Source organism: Poecilia latipinna, unplaced genomic scaffold (genome assembly GCF_001443285.1).
Source record: "Poecilia latipinna isolate Pla-1442-1.1 unplaced genomic scaffold, P_latipinna-1.0 Scaffold415, whole genome shotgun sequence".
Taxonomy (NCBI): domain Eukaryota; kingdom Metazoa; phylum Chordata; class Actinopteri; order Cyprinodontiformes; family Poeciliidae; genus Poecilia; species Poecilia latipinna.
In genome coordinates this window covers 113,802-137,050 of record NW_015113031.1, presented here as the reverse complement: position 1 = coordinate 137,050, position 23,249 = coordinate 113,802, and the positions used below count along the sequence as shown (strand labels likewise).

Below are 23,249 nucleotides of genomic sequence, written 5' to 3'. Positions count from 1 at the left end.
TATATATATATATATATATATACACCAAAGTTTTGTAAGATGAATTTTACTTGTTTATTGGTTTACATTTGTTCGTTTCTTCTTGCAGAACTGCATGATGTTTGATCAAATCAATAATGTATTGCAAAAGTCTGAATTTACTGCAGATTTCTCTCAAATCCACAAATGATCAAAATGTGCAGACAGGCTTACATTTATGTACACACACACACACACACACACACACGCACACACATGCATACCCACACAGTACGTCTCTATTTTCACAGGGACGTTACATTGTACTCCATTCATTTTTCATTAATTTCTAAGGCCTAACCTTCATCTGTACTCTAAATCTAATGTAAGACTGCAAATCAACACCTTAGTCCTAAACCTAACAACTAACTCAGACATAGCATTTTTCCTTATGGGGCCCAGGTTTTAGGCCCCATAAGAAGTAATGGATCCTTACAGCACGAGTAATTATTGGGAAATGGGCCATACAAGGTGAGAAATGCTAAAACACATCAGTTTATGGACAATAAAACGGTTTAATTGTCTCTCTCCAGGCTGGAGCTGGAAATATTTGGTCGTACCTCACTGAAGTGATATCAGACCAGAATTATGCATCAAATCTAAAAGGAGAAATTTAATTTGAAATCTTCACCAATTACTTGTTTATGCAGGCCTTTCACTTTACATACTTGTGCATACGATGATTTATTTCAAGTTGCTCCTGTAAAATAAAAAAATATTTAACTGAAACTTACGTTTATCTGATGTTTAACTGTGCAGGCCCAGTTGCAAGATGAGCCAGCAAATGTAGTTTCAAAAATACACAGGGTTTTTTTTTTTTTTTTGAGTCAAGAGGACTATTGCAAATGTCGGACCTCTCCAACTACTAATATTTGACAAGCAAAAATGACTCAGAAGAAAATTTAAATGTTGTAATGTAAAGAGTGCCTTTACACTTTTGAGAAACTGAAAAAAGTATTATGAGGCAGCTGGTTATGTGAATAAATCTGCTCTACTTTGAAAGAGGATGCTGGAGAACTCATCTATTAAAATGGTACCTAGGGAAATAATTTGCACTACTCACTCAGTCCCTCACTGAAAGGTCAATTATGATCAGGAAGTCCAAATATATGTTACCTTTTAGATACAAATCAAGTTTGGAAACAGTCCTCTTGGAAACGGCTGTAACATCCTGGAGAAAATAAAAAGGTTTTTTGGGGGTTTTTTTATAGCATGAGAAGATATTTGTACATTAGGAATAATTGGCAGTTTAATTTAGTTTAGTTTAGTTTAGTTTAGTTTTTCTTTTTGTAGCTGTTGTTGGTTGGTTAGCTGGTTAGAGGCTTGGATGATTGGTTGGGTAGTTACATTGTTGGTTAGGTAAAACTTTTTTATTTTTATTTTTTTCAAATAATGTATCCTAAAACTTTTGGTATATGAATAAGATGAACATTTGCCTATTTCAATAAAATGAATACATTTATTTCTAGTCATATTTTCAAACATTATATCAACACTCTTATTCGGGAAGTTAGTGGTGACATTTTGCTTTTATAAGACTAGAAGAAAATAAAATCCATCTGGAATAATTGGGATTTTTATGTATTTAGAATTGTCAAAAAAAATGTACAAAGAAAGTACTCCTTTTCATTTGGCAGTTTGAACTTTCAGTAGAAGGCCATTTTTAACTATTTCTGTTTTTTGACGAAATACTTTCTAAAAGGCAAACCAAAAACCACATGCCAAATTTTGTCTGGGTTTACAGTATGGTAATAACAAAGTTAAACATAGTTTTTCATCCAAAAACAGGGATTGGTGCTTTGCGCCATCTAGTGTCATTAGATAATTTTGTACTTTATAAGTATAGTTGCCCTTTAAGATCCCTGAAGAACCCAATGATCAACTAAGTTTTTAATCTTTTACAGATAATATTTTTCACAGATAATATTATAAATCACAATTAATTTTCAAAGTTTGCTATGCATTTTGTCTTTTTTCCCCCTGTAAAATACCTAAAAAAAATTGCCTGTGTATTTTTCACAGTGGAATGGGTGGTCGTGTTTGGTGCCTGATCAAAATTCGGTGCTGGTAACAGTCAGTGGGTGAGAGCGGTGACAGCTCAACATTTAGTCATCTACTGTACCCCGAGTACAATCGCCAAAATGTTCGAAGAAGCCAGTGAAGTGTTTGACAACATGTTCAAATCTTCGTTTCCCCTAACCTTTATAGTGTTTATCCCCGCGGTGCTGATCCTGGTGTCTCCGCTCCCGACCGAGGCGGCTCATGAGTTCACGGTGTACCGCATGCAGCAGTACGACCTCCAGGGACAGCCGTACGGTGAGCCTGCCGCTCTTCTTCTGTCCTGTTTGAAGTAAACGGATATACGTGTTTATTAACAGGTTCTAACTAGTCATTCAGCTGAAGTTTTCCGTCAGTTTCAGGCACCTTTAATGTAACGTTTCATTGACAGCTAACTAGCTGCTATTGTAGCCTAGCTTTCCGTTGAGGCAGTGTTGGTGTGTGACTGAACCTCCTTCTCTCTCCCATTGTACTACTCATGGTATTAATTATTAATTAGCTAAGTTCATTTAAAATATGAGATATTAATACCACCGACACACATGCTGAGAACTTTCCACTCTTTGTCAACTCATTAAAAAGCTTATTCTGCCTAAAGGAAGAGAGTTAAATGTAAACTTAACGGCCAATTAAAGGTTTATTTACAAGAATTCACTTTTATTTCAGGGCTCAGATATTATTTTCTGCTTTATCTTCCATAAAAATTTCCAAATTTTGGCAGAACATGTTGCTCTGCTGTGCTCAGATTTTCGCCACTAACTATGCATGCGGTTTTCACCCTGCTTTTTGAATATAGAGAATATGCTTAAAAAGACAGAAATTAAGAAAAATATATAAGATAGAATTTGCTGTCTTGCCTCTTTTTACAAGGATTGTCAGCAACAGTGTGATTTGAATCTGGCTTGAACTGTATTTGATTGGTTTTTAGTGGACTGAACTGGCCTGACTCACATCGGGTTGGACTAGTATTAAAGTTTGTAATTTGAACCAAACCTGTTTGTCCTGTAAAGTGTCTCGAGACGTTATGAATTTTTGCTATTTAAAACAAACTAAATTTAATTGAATATTTCTAAATAGGATGTGATTATTTGCATGGCTGTCGCAGTAAAATAGCACATTATATTCCACCAGTATCACACTTACTCATAAACTACATTCAGGGTGTTGCAGCGTCTCACAAGTAACAAAAACAGATGTTTCATCCCGGCTGAAGCTTTTGGCCTCAATAGGTACTCCAAGAGGTTAGTCAGGTGAAGAAAGCTGCTATAGTGTTGTGACCATATCTTATGATTGCTTAAAGCATAAAACATAATTTGTTTTTAAATGTGTATCTCACTCAAAGATTCAGCTACTCATTTGTAGTTTGGCTGATGTGATCCCAGTTAATCATATGCAGGTAGAACTATATTTTTTTTCCTGATCGCTGTGCTTTGAATGACGTCAGATTAATGATTAGTGTTTAACTTGTGCTAAGCGCAGCACCCTCTGCTACACCGACAGCCGCCGCAGCCTCTCTCACTGTGAATCCCATTTGAAAGGCTTCCATGTAACAAACTATGACTGTCATTTGCATTCACATGAGCTCAGAAACGCTGAGAAAATGGTAAGAATAAGAATATAAAACATAATGAAAACAACAGTTTTATTCAAAGCTGTTTTTTTGTTTTTTTTTTTTTTTTTTCTTCTTGTCAGTTCCTATTTGACAAACACGACAATTGAGTGACTGTTGCTTCTGTCAGAGTTTCTCAGCTTGTCCTCTGTCTTTAGGTACCAGGAATGCCATCCTGAATACAGAGGCGCGTACTGTGGAGGCAGAGGTACTAAGTCGCCGCTGTGTCATCATGCGTTTGGCGGATTTCTCCTACGACAAGTACCAGAAAGCCCTGCGCCAGTCGGCAGGGGCCGTGGTCATCATCCTGCCCAAGAACATGTCCGCCATGCCGCAGGACATAGTGCAGGTATTGATGTGATCCACTGTGTTATGTTGTTTTTGTAAATATGAATTCACTCTAATCTGTTTATCTAATATATTTTGAGAAGCTTCAAAAGTAATTTCTTGGTACACAACGCTCCATCTGATCTCTTGATTTAGTTTTTATGGTTTCCAATCCGTCTTTTGTAAAATGCGAGTCAGCAGCAGCAAGTTGAAATTTGAAGTGAGGAAAGCGTGACAAAGCCAAGCATTTGATGTGTTTCTAAACTCTTAAAAGAGATTATATTTGAAAATCGAAAGCATTTCTTTCATCCCCTTACTAATTATACCTCCCACAACATGAGTAGGCGTCTTCTAGAACGTGAAAGATAAATGATGAATTAACTATTTTATTGGCCTATTGCTTGTGTGGGGGGGCGGTGGATAATTTTCTTTAAAGTCATTTTTTGAAGATTTTTTTTTTTCTTCTGAGATTAGATTTTTCATGTCAGCTTCTTTTTTATTATTATTTTTTGTTTTTGCTGTCGGCATCTTTCTCAAGGCAGCTGTCTGATCTTATAAAGCCTGCAATCTTTCACTGTTTGCCCACTGTAGCAGTTCATGGAGCTGGAGCCAGAGATGCTGGCCATGGAGACCATCGTCCCCGTCTACTTTGCCGAGGAGGACGATGAGCTGCTGTCCATCTACACCCAGACCCTCACGTCCTCGTCCTCTCAGAGCTCCTTATCTGCAGCTGAAGGTAGACACCCGATGAGCAGAGGAGAAAAGACTACAGCTTGCGTTTTAAGCACGGTTTGATTAGATATCGATTTGTTTGTGCAACTTTTTTTTTTTTTTGTCTTACTGTAGTGCTGCTGCACACAGCCACAGCAAATGGCTTTCAAATGGTGACCAGTGGAGCTCAGAGCAAAGCCATCAGTGACTGGGCCATCACCAGTTTGGAGGTGAGACGCAGAAACACGAAAGCATAAATCAAGTAAAAATGCCTGTTCTGCAGTTTTGAAATATGTTTGTTTTGGGCAATTTTGTCAGCTTCATTCAGAAGTATGAGATTAAATGACAATACTTATATGTCGGGAGATGGCGAGAACAGTTTTTGTGCAGAATTTCAAGTATAATTAGAAAAAGTGTTTGAGGTTGGATGAATATCGGAGTAGAGAGAGCTTTGGGGAACAGGTTTCCATGGCCGATCAGCTGCATACCAGGTTTACATCATCAGATCGAACACAAAGCAACACATTTAGGGCTGCTAAAGCAAACCACTGGACTCTAGCTGCAGATGTTTTCTCTGTGGTGATAAATCCTGCCGTCCAGTCAGGCGGTCTAATGTACGAGTTTGAGTTTGGCGCAATTAAAAACCATTCCTGCTTTACGGTTTGAGCAGCTTTGAGTAAAGGTTGTAGTTAGTTCAAACCATAGCCAGTCACTGAGAGTGCAGGTGTTTTGTTTACTTTGTTTTTCCCAACTAAATATATGTGGTCTAACCAGTCTCTGCTTTCTGCGTTTCTAGGGCCGTCTGACTGGAGTCGGAGGAGAGGACCTTCCAACCATCGTGGTGGTGGCTCATTATGATACTTTTGGTGTTGCTCCGGTATGTTGACCTTTTCTATTTCCTCACTTCCTGGTTTCTTGTAATTTTAGCACATTCAGCAAAAACCCAGCAGCACAAATGTCTCCCTAAATGTTTCGCAGCAACAACAACAACGTTTCGCAACAAAAGGCCAGCAAACTGACCCCCTGATCTTTTCATTGTAGTGGCTGTCATACGGCGCTGACTCAAACGGCAGTGGTGTGTCCATGCTGCTGGAGCTGGCTCGTCTCTTCTCCAAGCTCTACACCTACAAGAGGACGCACGCTGCGTGAGTCAAACGATCGTTAAGATGATTTTGATCAGATATGATCTGTGCTTGCTCCTCAGTGAGGCTCCGCGGATGTGCTGATCTTGTGGAACCGTTTTGGTCTGACTGTGTTTTTAGGTACAACCTGCTCTTCTTCGTGTCTGGTGGAGGGAAGTTTAACTACCAGGGTACCAAGCGTTGGCTGGAGGACAACCTGGACCACACAGGTGATGTTTGGTTGTCCAAACGCTCACACCTTTTCTGAACAAGCTTCTCCATTTGGATTTGAATTTATAGGCACATCTGTTTACAAATCTTTGAAGCTAATTCATTGAGATAGACTGCATGTATTACTAGTTAGTCCCTCTTATTCATGCTTTTTCTCTGTTTTTTTTTTTTTTCCTGTTTACCATCTTCAGACTCCAGTTTGCTGCAGGACAACGTAGCGTTTGTGTTGTGTCTGGACACTCTGGGGAACGGCGACTCGCTCTACCTTCATGTGTCCAAACCTCCAAAAGAGGGAACCCCTCAGTACTCTCTGCTCAAAGAACTGGAGACTGTAAGAGTTCAAGTACCCATCATGCATCAGTCTTATCAGAATAACCACATATACCATCTGAAAAACAAACAAACAAAAAAAAACCGTGATAAAATAAGCAGCTTCCTGTGCTGCAACGACTTGCGGAGACGTGTTCAGCATTCATGTTTACAAAAAAAAAAAAAAACAAACATTTATTTGATACTGTATGAGTGTCAAAAGTTTATTCATTTTACCTAAAGTCCTTTCTTCTAACAAAGCACAGGATGCCTTTCTCTACCTTTAACAGGGGGCAAAGATTTGATTTCAGTTTGTATTTTCCTTTTTCTCCTCTCCCAGGTGGTTGCAAGTCAACACCCTGAAGTAAAGTTCTCCATGGTTCACAAGAAAATCAACCTGGCCGACGACATGCTGGCCTGGGAGCACGAGCGCTTCGGGATCCGCCGGCTGCCGGCCTTCACTCTGTCCCATCTGCCCTCGCACCGCTCGGCTCAGCGCTCCAGCATCATGGACGTGCGGTCAGTGTCCCCCTCCTCTCGCCATGGAGCGGGAGAGCCCCCTGCTGGGTGGGTTCATTACTGCAAGTTACATGAATTCCCTAAAAGAAAGAGTCTTGCATTGCAGCTCCCGGTTTCGGACTTTCTTCCATCGTCTGTGTGCCGCTTTAAAATGATGTTTCATTTTTTTATTTGTTAAAGGAAGGGTACTTACTTTTTAAATATTTTGTCCTGTGGTAATCATGATAAACTGCTACACTGGTCTTTTCTTCCTCCCAGCGTTTCAAGGTACACATTATTTAAAACAAGAAATCCTGGCCAAAGAAGAAAGTTTATTGCCGTTATTTGGCAGAAATATTCAGTTCCTTCATTTGTGAGCCGCTCAGTCTGCTGGCTGTCCTTTAAAGTTTTTTTTTTTTTTTTTTTTCTGAAACCTGGCTCGGATGAGGTGTAATCTTTCAAATGTTCTTTTTATTTATGTAACTTTATTCTTTTGGCCATCAGAGAACCGATAGACAAGCTTATTTCTAACCCCGCTCTGTAACGGCGCCTTAAAATCTCTTTGCTCCTTGTTTGTATGTCTTTCCTCATCTCTCAGTAGATTCTCAACATTTATATTCCAGTAAACACAGGGACCGCCTTGACTTAAAGCAACACGTCGCATCACAAAACATTTTTCTTCACCTGTGAAGTAGCTCAGAGTGGCTGCACAGATTTGCCTTTTGGTTTTGGCACCATGGAGAAGCTAGGCTGCGATATATTTCTGATTCAAACTGCGATATTAGTTGTGATTAGTTCACATTTTTCTTACCTGATTCTGTCCTCCCCGTCATCACAGTTTTTCCATCTCTCTTCTTGACTCTGAACCTTTCAGCCACCAACCAAATGCTGCAAAAAAATTTGGATCGGGTGTGTGTACCAAGGACCGTCCGTTTGACTAAATATATTATTTGCTTAAAATATAACAACTTGCCAAATGTTGCAGGTCTTTTTGACTGTGATTTATTTCTCATCTTCACTCAGAAACAACTATGCATGTTGAATTGTGGCCCTGTTGGCCCTCGAGGACACATCAGTTTCTTTTATTCTCAGTTGGCTGCGTTTCTGTCTGTTTGTTGTCGCGCTCCTCTGCTTTAAAAACCCGTTTCTTCTTACAGGCCTCACGTAGATGTCAGCAAGCTCAGCAGGAACGCCAAGGTGGTAGCGGAGGCTCTGGCGAGGGTCATCTACAATCTCACAGAAAAGGTGAAAATCGCCAGTGAATAATTTAATTGTAATCTGTTCTACTTATATTCTGCGTGTAATGCTTGCTGTCTGTTTCTCTTCTGCACAGGGAGCCTCTGGAGATCTCCAGATTTTCACAGAACAAATGGTGTGTAGCTACTGAGTCAGCTAGAAAAGTTTAACCTTCTGTGTATAATTTGAGACACTGAATGGACTCTGTCCAGCTGTCGTCTTTCCTGTAGTGATGTGCTTGGTGTCCCACGTCAGCAGGTGCAGGAGGAGCATCTGTCCGCCGTGGTGGACTGGCTCACGGCGCAGCCGCGAGCCGCTCAGCTGGTGGACAAAGACAGCAGCGTCGTCTCCACGCTGGAGTATCACCTCAGCCGTTACCTCAAGGACGTCAAAAGGCACTACGTCAAAGCTGACAAAAGGTGACGGTGGAGCTGAAGTACAGATGAAAAACGGTGACGCTGTCAGTGAAACACGGCGCCTACAGTCTGGAGTTTGACTTTGGTTTCCAGTTGTGGAGAAGTACGGACAGAGAAAATAAGAGTCTGGAAAAATATTTGTGCTTCCAGACTTTTTATTTGTGTAAATGTTGTACTTTTTTCCTCTCTTGTTTACCTTGAATGCTGTATGTTCATTGTTCTCTCTTTTTTCCTTCCTTTTTCCTTCATTGCCCCCTTTTTTCATCTGTTTTCACTCCTTCATGCCCTTCTTTCCATCTTGAAATCTTTATTTCCTTCTATCACCCCTTTTCTTTTGTCCTTATTTCTTTTTTTTCTGCTGTCCTTCCATCCTTTCCGTTCTTGTTTTTATCTGTCTTCTTTTCATTTACTCTTCCTTTGTTTTTGTGCCCTGTCTTTTTCAGACTGCCATGAATTCAAATTGACAGTTTTTGTTGTATAATTAACAAAAAGGGTTGACAAATCAGCCTGGAAAATATTTATCAGATATCTGGAAACCAAATGAAACCACACAAAGTAAATGAACCACCTTCTATATAACGGCAGTAGTAATAGGAATCGTGCTTCATCAAGCTGCTGGAACATACCACTGTCAGACCTGTTGGTGATCTGTTTACTCTAAATATGGTCTTAAAACAAAAGTTTCACTTTTCTCCTTTCCAGGGATCCGGAGTTTGTTTTCTACGATCAGCTGAAGCAGACTATGAATGCTTACAGGTAACGGCGTCATCTCCTCTGAGATGCTTCAGTTCGTCTAAAGCCACAGTGTTCATCTCAGATGGTTTTATCAGCAGATCGGCCTCCCGGCTGCTCCAACCTCCATACTCACCATGTGATTGAATGCCTTGGTAGAAGGATTTATGCTCCTTCTAGGTTGTTTTAACAGATCAACCTTAGGCTCTGCAGTTTTAGTTTATCGTCACTGATGCAATGAATGTTCTATTCAGATCATTTTGAGATGAACTGCTGATGGTCCTCTCTCAGTCTTTGCCATTTTTCCCCTCCTTTTCTCTCAGAGTGAAGCCAGCTATTTTTGACCTGCTGCTGGCTCTCTGCATTGCAGCCTACTTAGGGATGATGTATCTGGCTATCCAGGTAAGCCACCATGTTGTCGCAGTAGCTTGTATCTCCTTAGGGACGGCCATTGAGAAATATGTGGAGCATCGGTTTAGTGGAAGGTCAAAAAGAAAATTTCAGCTTATTAAAATGTGGGTCTTCAGTTATTTATTATTATTTTGTACTATTAAAGAAGATGTTTAATTAAATAACAGATGGATCATCATGGATCGAAACTAGGACAAAATACCAATAGTGGAGTTTTATTTAGTCTGTTTTATTTATTGGTGTTTAACGTCAGAGTGAGGGGGGAGGGGAGAAAAGTTTTTGTAGTTTGTGAATTATCTGGTTTCTGCTGCGTGAACATTAACAGAACGTGCCGTCTGTAAGTCAGAGATTAATTGCATCTCCTTTCTCTTTCCGCAGAACTTTGGACTCCTTTACAGCGTTGTCCGGAGAATCACTCAGCCCAAAGCCAAGGTCCACTGAGGTTTCCTGTTTTCAAGACCTCACTGTACCTCCTTCCTCAAATCCAGACACTCTAGCCAGTAAGAACGCAGAAGCCGGACCGAACTGCTGTTCTGATCAGGACCAGAAGCGTCACTTCCATTTCCTTTGCCCGGATGCACAAACTATGATGTCAGATCCTGTCTTGCTGCCAACCTTTTCCTGGTCTCATGGACCTCGATATTCAGGAGTCGTGTTTTGAGATGTTAACAGTTTGGTTATGTTTTTCTGTGCTGATCCACGTTTGTTTCCCCGTCTCTCGTCGCTCTTTGAGCCGGACTGATGTGTCGTGTTAGGCAGCTAGAAACTGGAGTTCCTGTGATCACAGGCCCATCGAAGGAAAGATGCAAAGTTTTCTAGTTTCTTTCAATGTCCATCTCACGTGCTTTTATGAGATGTTCTGCAAAATGCATCACTATTGTTCTTTATGCTTCAAAAATTCCCCCAAAACAAGAGGGTCAATTACCAAGCATTTAATGTCTCAAATCAGCAATATCCAGCATGAAACAAGTTGCCTTCATAGTTTTTGTGCCAATTTAACCTTTATTTTTAGCTGGTGGCAGTCAGTCACTTCTCATTTCAACGCTGGATGTTTGACAGCTTAGTTCTGCTGGAAAGGGAGCTGAATTTGAACAAGAGGAGCGATCAAAATTAATCAGGAACACATTCAGAAATTTGAGTAGGTGAACGTCAACACTTTGAAAACAAACAAAAAACTCCTAAGATACACAGTTTACAGGAAGGACGATCTGTGAAATGTGAAAATGTTTTTAGATCTTTTTTTTTCTTACCGCCTGATGATTTGTGCAAGTTTCTCCAAATAAACTTTGTTCATTTCTTCTTCAAACTCTGCCATTAATTACTTTTTTTTTTTTTTACTTTCATTTTGCTGTGTGACTTTCTATGATTTATTTTTGATTCTTGAATATGTTCCTCCCTTGATTAAAAGAGATTGTTCAATCATGTGATGGCAGGTATCGGAAAAATCATGTTTTCTTGTGTCAGAGCATGCCTAAATCACATTTATCGGCAGAAAATGATTTGATTTTTGACTTTTTTTTTTTTTTTTCCCTCTGAGCAACAACTTTGTTTCAAACCTAGAGGGTATTTAAAACACTGGACTTCTTAAAAATGGTTAGAAACCCGATAAATGAGGCAGAAATGTCCTAAATGGTTCTCTCTATGGTGTTTTTGGTGTTTATCTGCTTTGTTTTCTTGTGTTCTTTTGCATCACTGCATGACCCATGGTAACAATTACAGAACTTCTTATTTACCCGCAGATGGAAAAACTGTGGTACAAATAAAATCTAATTTATTGGAGTGGTTTGTTCTTGTCTGCGCACTGAAACCAACTTTCCTCTGCAGCCCGTTTCACGTCATCCGTGGCACTTGGATCTTTGCAATGAAAAAAATTGTGATTTTAAAAATAAACGACAAATGGGACTTGTCTGACATTGTTTATTTCATGAGAACAAAATGAAACATTGGCTGAATGGTATTAAAACTGTATTACAAAAGAGCAAATACAGATTTCTTAAGTGTTTCAAAAAGTGGTCGAATTCAGACTGGGAAAAGTTGGGGGAAACTATTTTTTTCTTAATCTTTGCAGTTTACAGTGTTCACCAGTGGTCCAAAGAAAATCAGTAAAATGCATTCCAACGCCTCATTTAATCAATGATCCTTCAGTCATGGTAAAAAGTCTCAATTGCTCCCTTTTTCTTTGTTTTAATCTAATAATAAGCAATAGAAATGGATTCAATTAAACGACCCACAGGGCTTCTGTGCCCGACGCTCAACCAGCTCCTCAGCTTCAATCACCAACTCCCACACTGCCCTTTATTGTTTCAGTAGATATTTTTTTTGGCACAACTGAAGCACTGGTGGAGCTGACTCACTTTCCATACTCAATGTCACAGTTTCTGTGCAAAATTTCATATTTAACGGTAACAAAATTTGGACTGAGCTTTGATTTCATCAGGTAAATTATTTCAGCTCGAAATGTCTTCACAAAAGATTTTCCCTTCCAACTTATTCCTGCAGAGCTGAACTTAAAACAAAAGAATGCCACTTCTTAAATCGTGTTAACGCAGCGTCCACTGTTATGATCTGAGATTAGATCTGCAGATGCCAAATCATGCACAACGTGGTTTCGTTAAGAGTGCATTGTTTGAACATTTCCGTCCGATCCCGATGTTTTGGAAACATGTCAGGAACATGCAAAAATCCACCACGTGTGCTGTGGACGTAAGCATGTATTTGATTTGTTACTTCAGGAAACCCCTAGATCAGCTTTTATTACACTAGGTGTCGAATTCAGACTGTCAAATGTTCAATATGTAAACGTGAGCTACACACGTGAATCATCTTGTTTTTAAGTCTTTTTCTTTGTTTAGGATCATAGGAATCTCAATTCTTGGCTGTATTTTTAAAAATCATTTATAGTGCAGGCTACAGTTCTTGGCACCTCTTGTAAAGATGTGTAAAAAGCCTTAAAATAATGTGATATTTTAGTACATATCACACTGAAAATATTAAGTCAGGAAAAAAATATATATATATATTTTGAACAAAGCCACTGGTGCCTGATGTATTGATCCTCCTATTTCTCTTAGAAATAAATTTAATTAATTTTTTTTGTGCAGTTTTCTTGGGGGATAAATAGGATATTATGTCAACTTACAATTTGCTAAACTGCATTTGGTCAGGAAACTCCACATTGGTCTGGATTAAAACAAAGTGTAATTGTGAAACAGCCTCTGATTTCCACTGTAAAGCACGGTGGAGGATCTGTGATGCTTTGAGTCTGTTTCTCTTCTAAAGAGCCCAGTGGACTGTTGGAGTGCGTACAGCATGAGATCTTTAAAATATAAGATTTTCACAAAAAATCTGATAAACGGGAGTGGTTCACCAACAGATCTAGAAAAAAATCTAGATCCACAGTTTTTGATACAATTATTTCTACACATGGGATTCCTCCCCCTACCCCCCATCTGAATAAATATGCGATTGCAATGAAGGATTAATTTATTTCAAGGCTTTTTGCACATATTTACCAGGCGCTGCCAATGTCAGCATCTCAAAACCTTCAAAAGAGTAAAGATTTTCAAAATTGTCCACAAACCCCGAGGAGCAATAATGACCGAAACCATCTAGACAGGTAGTGGCCTCTTCTAGAGAAAGTTTGTTGTTTTGCTCATCTCGTCGCAGCCCTCTGATGTAGTGACAATCCGGATCACAGATTTCAGGGTTTGTGACTCACACTGGGATTACTGCTGTCATTAAATGAGAAACAGATTAGAGTATCAGAGCTGAGCAGGAAGGTGAGCAACAGGCGGACCGTGTTGTCTACAGCACAGATGTACTACAGTAATCAGAGAATGATCAACAGGAACGGATCAGAGGCTGAATCCAGATGTTGGTCCAGACAGAGGTGAGCGGTGGTCCCCTGATCACATGACTGTCACCGACATCGGCAGAAAACAAACGACAACAAAAAAATCTGGAATACAAACAGTGCTCTCAGAGATAAAAACAGCAGCAATTCAACGAAGAAGAAGAAAAAAAATTACAAACATCAAATTAACTACAGCAACAATAATCATAATTTAAAGAAAACATTTCAAGATAAGCCTCAATTTTCCTGAAACACTGAGGATGATGGAAGACAGGAACGAAAGTGAGCGTCCCCACCGCCGGCGGATTATCCAACATCTGCGGCCTGCTCAAGCAGCACAAGCATGCTGTTCCTCCAAACAAGAGCTGGAATTTGATCGAGAAGGTAGACAAAGTGGAAACATTCCTTATTTTCTTCTACAGGCATGCAGTAAACCAGAGGGCACCTCAGGAAATGATTCCTCTTTGGTTTTCAATTTATGGTTCAAGTTTTTGAAAAAAATGTTGAAATTCTGATTACTTCTGGTTTCTAGATGTGCATCCTATACAGCTGGAAAAATGAGCACTGAACACGGAAAACGTTATTACGCCGCATATATTCTTAAGGTGACTCAACCCAGATGTGGGTAATAACATGTAAAGGGAATAAAATCAATTTAGTGGAATGACACGGATAATAAATAGGAAACAGAAAAGTCTTCACAGAGTCTCCTGTATGGAGTAGCTACATGGTTTTGATCCATTCTTTCAAACTAGTTAAAATCCTCAAGGTTCTGGTTAGATATTCTCTCTTGTTTATAACAAATGTCAGCCGTATAATTTCCTGTAAAAAGGCTGCAGAGACCTTTCAACACTTTGCAAATGAGAAACATTTCTAGAGGCCATAAATTACTTTCTAAATACTAACAGATTTCAGCATTTTTGCATTTTAAACCTTTTTTTTTTTTTGGCACTCCACTTTGTCACACGTGACCTAATTATCAGATTAATACGTGTTTATTTCTCTGTAAGTGTGGATTAATTGGGTTGTTACCGAAATCCGATGTGAATTACATGCTAACAACACCATTAAAAATACATTTCATGAAAATACGGACAACGCTTATTTTCTCCAGTGTATAGTTTGATCACATTTTGTCCAGAAGATGCGTTTAGGTGCCGCTGGGAGAATGTGTAAAATACTGACTTGTATGTTAGGACTTCAGTCACTTCAAAGAGCAGTTTTAGTTATTGGCGATATAGCTAAAAGGTTTGTGAAAAATACTTCACACATTTCCAAAAATCATTCTGACTTCATGCATTCCTGAATAGTAGAGCGAGTGCATACGTTGCGTTTTTGATTATGAGGATTTTTCCACCGCCGTCTGTCACCTGGACACATTGGATATCATTAAATATTGCACAGATATTAGAAATCTCTAGAAATCAAATTGCGATAAAGACCTAGTCAATCAATTCTAGCTGTTTGCTGTCATTAAACCAGCAGTGAGCTTGTATGCCTTCATGTCAGTGCAGCAACAGATGCCATGTAGTCCATACAGAGACAAAGCAGCACAGAAAAAAAAAAAAAAAAAAAAAAAAGGAAAAAGGAGCGCTTTCTGGAGAGGAATCCAAGGGAATATTCAAAGTTCATGTGGGTCAGAAGTGTCATGAAATAAATGGTTTATGTTTAAAAGTCCTAAAATATGCAAACGCCGCCTCTGGCCTCTCAGGTTAAATGAATGGACGCAGGAAATTGGGAAGCAGGTGAAGGATTAGCAGCGATAATCCCTCGTTTCTTCTTGTACAATAAGTCGGAGCGGATGGACGGGAAAGTTAAAGAAGTGGAGAGGGAAGAACGACTAAACAGATAACCCCCAACCTGACGCTGCTGTTGCTTGTTTCCTTGGATCCTACAGGTTATTCGAAGACATGAGAACAGATCTAAACTGTCTCCTATCCTCCGTCCCTCTCTCAAGAAGGTTCCCTTCCTACAGATCTATCAAATGTCAAGCTGACAACAGCAAGACAGGAAGTCAGCTGAAATGACATTCACAGTGCTCTAATAAAATAAAACTGAAAATAAAATGCTCTAAAACAAATACAAAATATAAACTGATTGTACCCTAACTTTCCCTTCTCTTCTTCTCGTTTCTTTCTTTTTGTTTTGTGGTTGTGATGCTCTTTCCCGTCCGGTCACGTGTCGAACGTCTGCTGTCCGAGGAGGGCCTGCAGGTGCAGTCCGGAGCCAGGAGGGGGCACCGGAGAGCCTGTTATAGATGCTTGTCCTTGGTAACTCCGTTCTGTACGTGCTTCCTGCGGGAAGGAAAGGACACACAGACAGCAGAGTGCGGGATAAGAAGGAGTGCACACGGCAGGAGGGCCGATGAGCAGATGTGCAACATTTGGTTCAGAGGATATCAGAACGTGTTCAAGGCCGCTCAGATAAGGGCGTAATCACATCTCAGCATGGTCTTAGGCTGTTCCAGACCCCCCTCTGTGCAAGATTAGCTTGTTCAGCGCCAGCCTCCAAGAGGACAGGTAATGCCAAAACCAAACTGTTAGATTACCTCGCAATACATTATTCAGGATTTTCCTGAAACTGCCCTGAGCAGTGAGACGGACTGGCTGAAGAGGAGACTTCAGGTTTGCAGGGTGTTTAAGTCTGCAGAGGTCAAAGGCCACTCCGATAGAGACGCACGTGGCTGTCAGCGCCGAGATTAAAGATAAAAACAGATACACTTTGGTTTCTGTCAGCAGTTTGTTGCTTAAAGCTCACAAATGCAAAATGTCATAATGATGACACTGTTGCTGTGTCACGGTTTTCTATAAAGTATCAAAAGTTACAGAATAAAAAATATATAGAAGCCTCACCACGACATCTGTGACACGACGCCTTAGAAACTACAAAGAGCGGCGCTCTGATCAAAGCTTGCCTACGGAAAGCTTTAAGTCATTTCCATATTTTTGATTAGAAAAACAAACTCAAACTACTCCTTTCTGTGTTTTGACTATTCATCACTTGGTATTAAAGCATCAGAGGTCACAGGTTACACACTCTGGACTTAGTCCACTGGGACGTCCGTGACATTGACACTCTTCTCCTAATTTAATCCAGATTTCCTTTGGCAGCTTTACAAATATATTTTTCAATCGAACAGCCTGAAAAAGTTACAACTTGCCTCAGTAATATGTAATGTAATGTAATATGCACAATCTGGGGGTGTGTGTGCTTCCCAGCAGCTGAAAGCCTTATTCAATGCCTACTAATTACTTTGAGCTTGAAGTTTGACCATGGTGCTGTGTTTACAAGCATGCAGGATGTGTATTGCTAATTTTAGTTTCTCTGGTCTGCAGCCAGAGCAGAGATGGACGCCGGTGCCAAGAGTGTTACATTAAATTAAATGGAGCCCTGCCAGGCAGGTGTGGGCGAGAAGAGGCTGCCTGCTTGGGAGGAGAACAGCAGGATCAGACCTGCTTTGCATTTTCTGATAAGCAATTCAAGCCCATGCATGTGGTGGACACTTCATGGATAAACTACCACTGCCGCTGCCAGCACATAGCTAAACCCTCGCTGATGTTCTGTGCTTGATAAAAGCAGTCGAGGAATTCTCAGGCTTCGTCATGCATAAGGGGGAAGCGCTCTGTGTTTTATATTCAGATGAAAAGTTTATTTTCAAATGGGAGTGGCGCAGCTCACCTTTGGGCTGAGTTGTGATGTCCAGCATCATCATCGTTGTTTTCTGCGTCTTTCAGCAGCTCCTCTGCTGCCTTCCTGGCGTCCTCGTCTTCGTACTCCCTCACGTCGTTCACCTCCTTCACCTTCAGCAGCTTCACCACGAAAATCACAATAAACTGCAGAGAGCAGAGGGGAACAAGCGCCGAGCAGAGCAGTCAGAACGAGAGCGTGAACTGGAGGAGTTTTTAAAAAGACTCAGTTGCAAAGGGCGCTCACCAGGAACCAGTAGATATTCATGAGCAGCAGGGCGAAGAGCAGGGCGTTGAAGAAGAAGTAGAAGGGGATGTTGGGGACAGATTGGATGCTGGACACACACGTGGCGTACAGCACTTTAAGAGGGAACCAGTAGAGTCGGAACCAGAACCTGAGAAAAACGAGGCGGGAGCAAAACAGACAGCAGATATCTGATGAATAAGACACCAGACAGGATAATGACAGAGCTGTCAAAACTTCAAACCATTTCAGTGAGACAGCCGAGCAGCGGAGGGGGAGAAATCAGAAAGCGAGTTGAAGATTTAAAGCTCACCAAGTGACGCTGAAGCTGACGGAGCCCATGTTGGACAGAACGTCGTTGAGCAGGTGGTGCCCGCCTCCTCTGGCCTTCAGGTAGACGTTGAGCTTGGTGAACTCCAGCAGGACGTCGTTGATGTCGTGCAGGAACAACACCAGGATGCCCACGTTGTGGTACCTGAGAGGGAGAAATCAAAGCGAGACGCGTTTTCTGTTGAGAACACGGTCGGGATGCAGCGCTCTCCACACCTTTCCCCCGGTTTTTTTTTTTTTTAAGTACCTGAAGGCGTAGGAGAAGCTAATGAGAGCCAGGGTGATGATGTGATGCACCACCATGACAGCAGAGTCCTTCCTCCATGTGTCCATGTTGACGGTGGCGTAGATGGAGTGGCCGTAGAAGCTGCCCTGGATCAGGTAGGCTATGGCGATGTCTGTAGGCACTCTCATACCACTCTTCCAGTCTGAGGGAGCAGAAGGAGATCAGGGGAAGACGCTGCGCTACAAGTGGCTGCGACGACTGCAGCAGCCAGAGATACACAAGAAACCCTGGCCGAAATGTTTGACAAAGTAGGTCGCGAACCATGTTTAAAAGTTTATTTAGATCATTTATAAAAGATCAATCAATCAATCAATGATTCTCTGCCTGAAGGTGGGAGCAGGACGACACAACCCAATGAATGCCTCGACAGAGAGCAAACATCGTGTCCTATAATGAAAAGATATTCCAATTTTATGCACTTTGTGCAGATTTTTGTCATGACATCAAAAAGTGAAGGTACATAAACGTCTTTTCCAAAGTTCGCGATGCTGCGTAATAAGCATGCAAGTAAAAACAGATGAAATGATTTGGAAAACATCTGCAGGCCACTATGTGAAATTACAAATTCGACAAAGAAATCTGCATACATTTAGCAGCCTTTTATATGAATTGAATTATTTTTAACTTAATGTAACAATGCGATTGTTGCAGTGTCTTACTTTTTTTTGATTAATTATTATTGTTTAATCTTCATGCTGCATGACTCTAAGCACATGGGTCGCTGATGCCTTTTTATTTTTATTCTTAATAATCTAAACTAAACTCCAATAAATGATGAACACGGTCCACAAGGTGGTGCATTTCAACAAGAAAGTCCTGGGTTCAAATCCTGAAATTAGAACTAAATAAATATTTCCTCCTTACTTTAGTTTATGCTTAAACTTTGTTGCAAATACAGCAGGAAAATAGTCCCTCATTTAAATTCCTCCAGATGTACAAGAGTCACCGAGGCATGGACAGTTTGTCGTATCTTGGTCATGCGTCCCTTTAAGCATGAGTCAGAGGCACGGCATGGTAAATACAGCAGAGATCCTGGAGGAGAAGCTGTGGTGGTTAGCGCTGTTTAGTGGGAGGATGGATCAGGTTTCCAGCAGCATTAGGGAACGTTTCTGATGAAAACCCGCCTGAATGCAGGCCGAGACTGGCTCGAGTCTCTGAAGCCTATCGGATGTTGGACGGAAACTCTCTCCTCCGATGTTTGAGTGAGGCTTGTCTCCACAGGGATGGGGTTTCATTCAGGCGTCGTGTAATGTTTATCGATCAAAGCTTCCACCATTAAACATTGAGAAGAGGCTCGAAAAATGGATCCCAGCAGAAAAGCTGCCAAGGTGAGGAATGGGAAGCAGAGGTATTTCTTCCTACTTAAAGCTTTAGATTTTTCCACCTTTTTATTCAGGATAAATACGCAGCACCTTGCAAAAGCATTCACAGCACTCAATTTATTTATTTGTTCACATTTCTCCGTCACAGTTTACGTCGGTCAAAGGCAGAAGTTTGTGGTTGTAGCCTTAAACAATGTGGGTGCTTTTGCAGGTTTTGGTGCTGTTTTTCAGATTCTCTTATCATCCCTCTCTCCATCTTCCCTCTCAGCTTGATTCCTCCTCTCACTCTCTAAAAGTCAGGCCCTGTTACTCTCCGGCTCCACACACCACACACTGACGGCTATTAGCCGTGACGCGGCGATCAAAGACGGAGCTGATGCTGTCAGATAGCCCCTCGTGAGCCCCACTTGCCTCTTCCTCCTCGTCCTCTCCAGGAGCGCTGACACCTCAGTGTGATGTAGGAGGTCGAGGGACAGTAAAAGACATGAGTGGGATTCACGCGAAGTCTGGGAGCACTTCCATCTTCCATTAGCAACACACTGAAAACTGTAACGATTCTGGTTTCCATTAGGGTACAATCATAAAGATCTCCTGTTATAAAAGTTGTATGAAACCTAATGTGTTCCATAGTACTAAAATATGTTAAATAAAGATATTCTGTTATTAATGGATGGACTCTGAGGCATTGAAATATGGCATAACTTAAAAGCAAAAAGGTTTTGTGCAGGCTCAGAAAATGTGCAAGTCTTCAAACTCTCTATATGACTGGATATATATCTGCCCATATAAGTACTGAAGGGAATTTCACCTCCTGCAGAGTCTCCATAGAGCAGCTATAGGGCCTTATTTTACCTTCTGGTAAAATAACCGCAGCCAGAAGCGTCCAAACGTTTTGCACCAGGGGTCAAAATCCTAGAGGGGAGAAAATGAGCCTTTTCTCTCCAATTAAAAATAGAAAACTAATATCATTGTGAATATTTTATCCTTTACGACAATAAAATTAAACAACTAATATTTTAGTGAAGTAAACAGTGTGACATTTAGCTTAATGTTTACAGTTATTTAACTTCTTTCTTGGTCTCTTAAATGTTCATTTCCAGCAACAAAAAAATTAGAATTTTCTTTTAAAACCTTTGCTGTGTTTAGCCAAGTGCAATGGATGTGTGTGTTTCTGTGTGTAAAAAGTGGCTGGATGTTTGTTGCCCACCTTACCAAAATATAAAAAAAAGAATAAAAAAGGAAACAAGAAGGAAAAGAAAACAAAATTCTCTGTGTTGTACTTAATTACAAAAATTGGTCAAATTATCACCATTCTTGGACTGCTGTCAGAGACCACACAAAATTATTTCAAGAGCCACAAATGGCCCCCAGACCGCACTTTGGACACCACTGACCTCAGCTCTTTCTCTGCCGTGAAAATCTAAGAAGGAAATTTCTCCTTAGGTCAGCATTTATCCGTTTATCTGGCTGACTTTTACTGACTGGATCACCTTCACTGCTACCAACGTAATGTCTCCACGGTTGTGTGTCTTACTGTAGAAGACGGAGGGCGGGTCGTTGAAGAAGGAGTAGGAGGAGAAGAAGAGCAGGTAGGTGCTGTAGGACCATGACATGGTGTAGAAGACCAGCTTCCACGCACTCTCTGGCATCTTGGCAGCATCTTTGGGCATCAGCCTGCACCACTGTGCAAGAGGCTGCAGGAGAGAAATCAGAAATAAGTCACAATAATTCTCCAGGCAGTCAGAAGAAAATGGAGAAAGTCTTATCACAATGTTTCCTTACAAACTGCCCACTGTGGAGTCTCTTTTCTGCTCTGTAAAAAGGTGTCATCACACTCCTTTTCTCATAAGGTAGAAAAAAATGTGTAAAAAAAAACAACAACAACAAAAAACAGCCAGATGAAAGTTCAAAACCAGGCCATAAATATCTCAATCTCTTCATACATTTAGAGGTGTTACCATAATTTGACCGATCCTGATTTAAATGAACATGTTAAAAAAGAAAAGCCATGACTCAGCTCACTGAAATAAATTTCAAACGCACTGCAGGCCTCAGAAAGCTGAATCAGCACCTCAGCAAATAAAACCTATTCATCCACATCTTCATAAATCTATGCTTTACTGCTGCACCACTGCATTAGACTGCATTAACTTCAGTAAGATCTGCAGTTCTGGCTCCTATCTGTGCTCTGAAATTTGATTTATTTTTTTTTTTTCTACTGTCAATTCAGAAAGATCTGAAAGTTGGGATTCCTATTTTAAAAGTCAAAGTTCCTCTTAAACCAACAGCTGTTGCTAAGGTGATTGAATAAATGAAACGCTGACAGATTGTCTTGGCTAATTATAGTTGCCATGGTGACTAAGTGTGATTGTGGCGTGATGGTGTTTCAACCACAGATGTAAAAAGCCTGCAGCTTCACTTATGACACATTTTTGGTATCCAAAGCATAAAAACAGTGTCTAAAGGCTTTAGGTTGTTATTCAAAAGAACAGTTTTGATAAACAATTATTCCCTGGACACAAGTGGCAGAAATCAGCTTCTTCGGGAGGTGGATGGACCTGTTGCCCTGGCAACCTGATCTTGGATAAGCTGCAGACAACGGATGGATGGATGAAATTATTTCACAGTTTTGCTTTTAATTTAATTGTTTTAACTTCAAGTTCATGAGAGCGTCTAAGGAACCTCTGATCAACTATCCACGATTTTCTGTGTCTCTGGGTTTAAACATGATATGATGTAGAGGCTTATTTCTTCTAGTCAGTTTTCAAAATGGGGAAGAGGCGAGAGCATGCCAACCAAACAACACATGCTGAGCTACCAGCTTAAACTTGATCAGCTATTCTGATGCTTTCTTTGATAAGAGAAATTTTTACATAGTTTTATGATTAAAAACATGAAGCTGAGCACCCAATGACTCAGATGAGTGATGACTTTAGTCTGTTTTTTATTTAAAATGTATTTACAGACTAAAAGGTGCTGAATATAGAAAGAGAAAAACATTTGCTATTAATAAAAACCAGTAATGCAACAAAAAATATTTTCGCTTTCTTTACTTTTTCCACACAAAGCTAAATTTAATCTTTAAACCGCTTGTAATCTAAAATAAAATTTATTTTTTTCATAAATATAAATAGTTGCAGTGCAGCAGCTTAGAAACTGAAGTGTTATGTTCCTTTCTGCAGCTCAGCCTGGGGTTTTAAACCAGGAAGTAGTGCCTAGATTTCTCCAAACCACAACTAGACGTGCTATTTAGCGAAGAGAAACACGAACAAGGATCACCCAGCTCGGGCAACACTGTGTAAGTACGGTAAAATAAATATAGCTAAAAATATCTCAAATGTGAGCAGTTACATTTTCTTACCACATCAAAACTGACTAGATGTAGCAGAACAAATGTTCAATTCAATTCAAAAGTATTTTAATGGACCCTAGAGGAAATTAAATGTTGTTGTACCTCATATTAAGTGTCTTTAGGAGTTACTGTAGATACTGACGGAGGGAGGAAGGATCTCCTATAGCAGTCTGTATTACAGCGAATCTGAAAAAGCTTCCGTCTGAGATACCTCTGTTGCCACACAAGAGTTTTATACAACAACAGGGGCGCCCATAATTTTCTTGATTTTATGGAGAATCCATTATTTGTGGGTTGTTCAGAGCAGTCTCCAGAACAGAACCAGCACTCTTTATCCGGTTGTTTTGTTCCAGTCTTTGATGCCGCTGCTGCCCCAACACATGATGGCAGAAGAGATTAGACTTTTCCGGGTGAACAGCGATGCAATGTCTCGCCTTTCTTCGTGTCTCTTATCATTGCGTAATAGTTTTAAATTATTTTCAGAAAAGTAAAAAAAAAA

General features: G+C 40.4%; 2 protein-coding genes across 4 annotated transcripts in view; one reads left to right on the top strand and one right to left on the bottom strand.

Moving 5' to 3' along the window:
- Nucleotides 1-2,056: 2,056 nt before the first annotated feature.
- ncln (nicalin) lies at nt 2,057-10,983 on the top strand. Of its 3 annotated transcripts, none has more exons than XM_015037678.1 (15): nt 2,057-2,334; nt 3,844-4,034; nt 4,604-4,748; nt 4,859-4,953; nt 5,520-5,600; nt 5,765-5,868; nt 5,986-6,074; nt 6,267-6,406; nt 6,725-6,903; nt 8,040-8,127; nt 8,216-8,254; nt 8,374-8,537; nt 9,237-9,290; nt 9,590-9,668; nt 10,056-10,983. In XM_015037678.1, exons 1-15 carry the CDS (start codon nt 2,160-2,162, stop codon nt 10,116-10,118), a joined length of 1,686 nt encoding a protein of 561 aa, XP_014893164.1. In that variant the 5' UTR covers nt 2,057-2,159; the 3' UTR covers nt 10,119-10,983. The 3 variants fall into 3 exon arrangements, with proteins under 3 accessions (XP_014893164.1, XP_014893163.1, XP_014893162.1); XM_015037677.1 differs by having other exon boundaries at nt 6,725-6,951; nt 8,377-8,537; XM_015037676.1 differs by having other exon boundaries at nt 6,725-6,951.
- A 597-nt stretch (nt 10,984-11,580) lies between these two features.
- Nucleotides 11,581-23,249, bottom strand: part of cers1 (ceramide synthase 1) — a 35,546-nt gene continuing 23,877 nt past the window's right edge. The window contains exons 2-7 of the mRNA XM_015037680.1: nt 20,933-21,092; nt 18,038-18,218; nt 17,774-17,935; nt 17,464-17,611; nt 17,209-17,363; nt 11,581-15,824 (exon numbers count right to left, since the gene is read on the bottom strand). Of these exons, the coding sequence (XP_014893166.1) occupies nt 15,782-15,824; nt 17,209-17,363; nt 17,464-17,611; nt 17,774-17,935; nt 18,038-18,218; nt 20,933-21,092 (849 nt within the window). The 3' untranslated portion in view covers nt 11,581-15,781. The remainder of the gene's footprint in view (nt 15,825-17,208; nt 17,364-17,463; nt 17,612-17,773; nt 17,936-18,037; nt 18,219-20,932; nt 21,093-23,249) is intronic.

Bases quoted from the DNA above. Each gene is read 5' to 3' on its own strand.
- ncln (XM_015037676.1), top strand. From the start codon at position 2,160: ATGTTCGAAGAAGCCAGTGAAGTGTTTGACAACATGTTCAAATCTTCG. The intron at 6,952-8,039 runs GTGGGTTCATTA...TTCTTCTTACAG, and splicing joins GCGGGAGAGCCCCCTGCTGG to GCCTCACGTAGATGTCAGCA. The intron at 9,669-10,055 runs GTAAGCCACCAT...CTCTTTCCGCAG, and splicing joins TGATGTATCTGGCTATCCAG to AACTTTGGACTCCTTTACAG.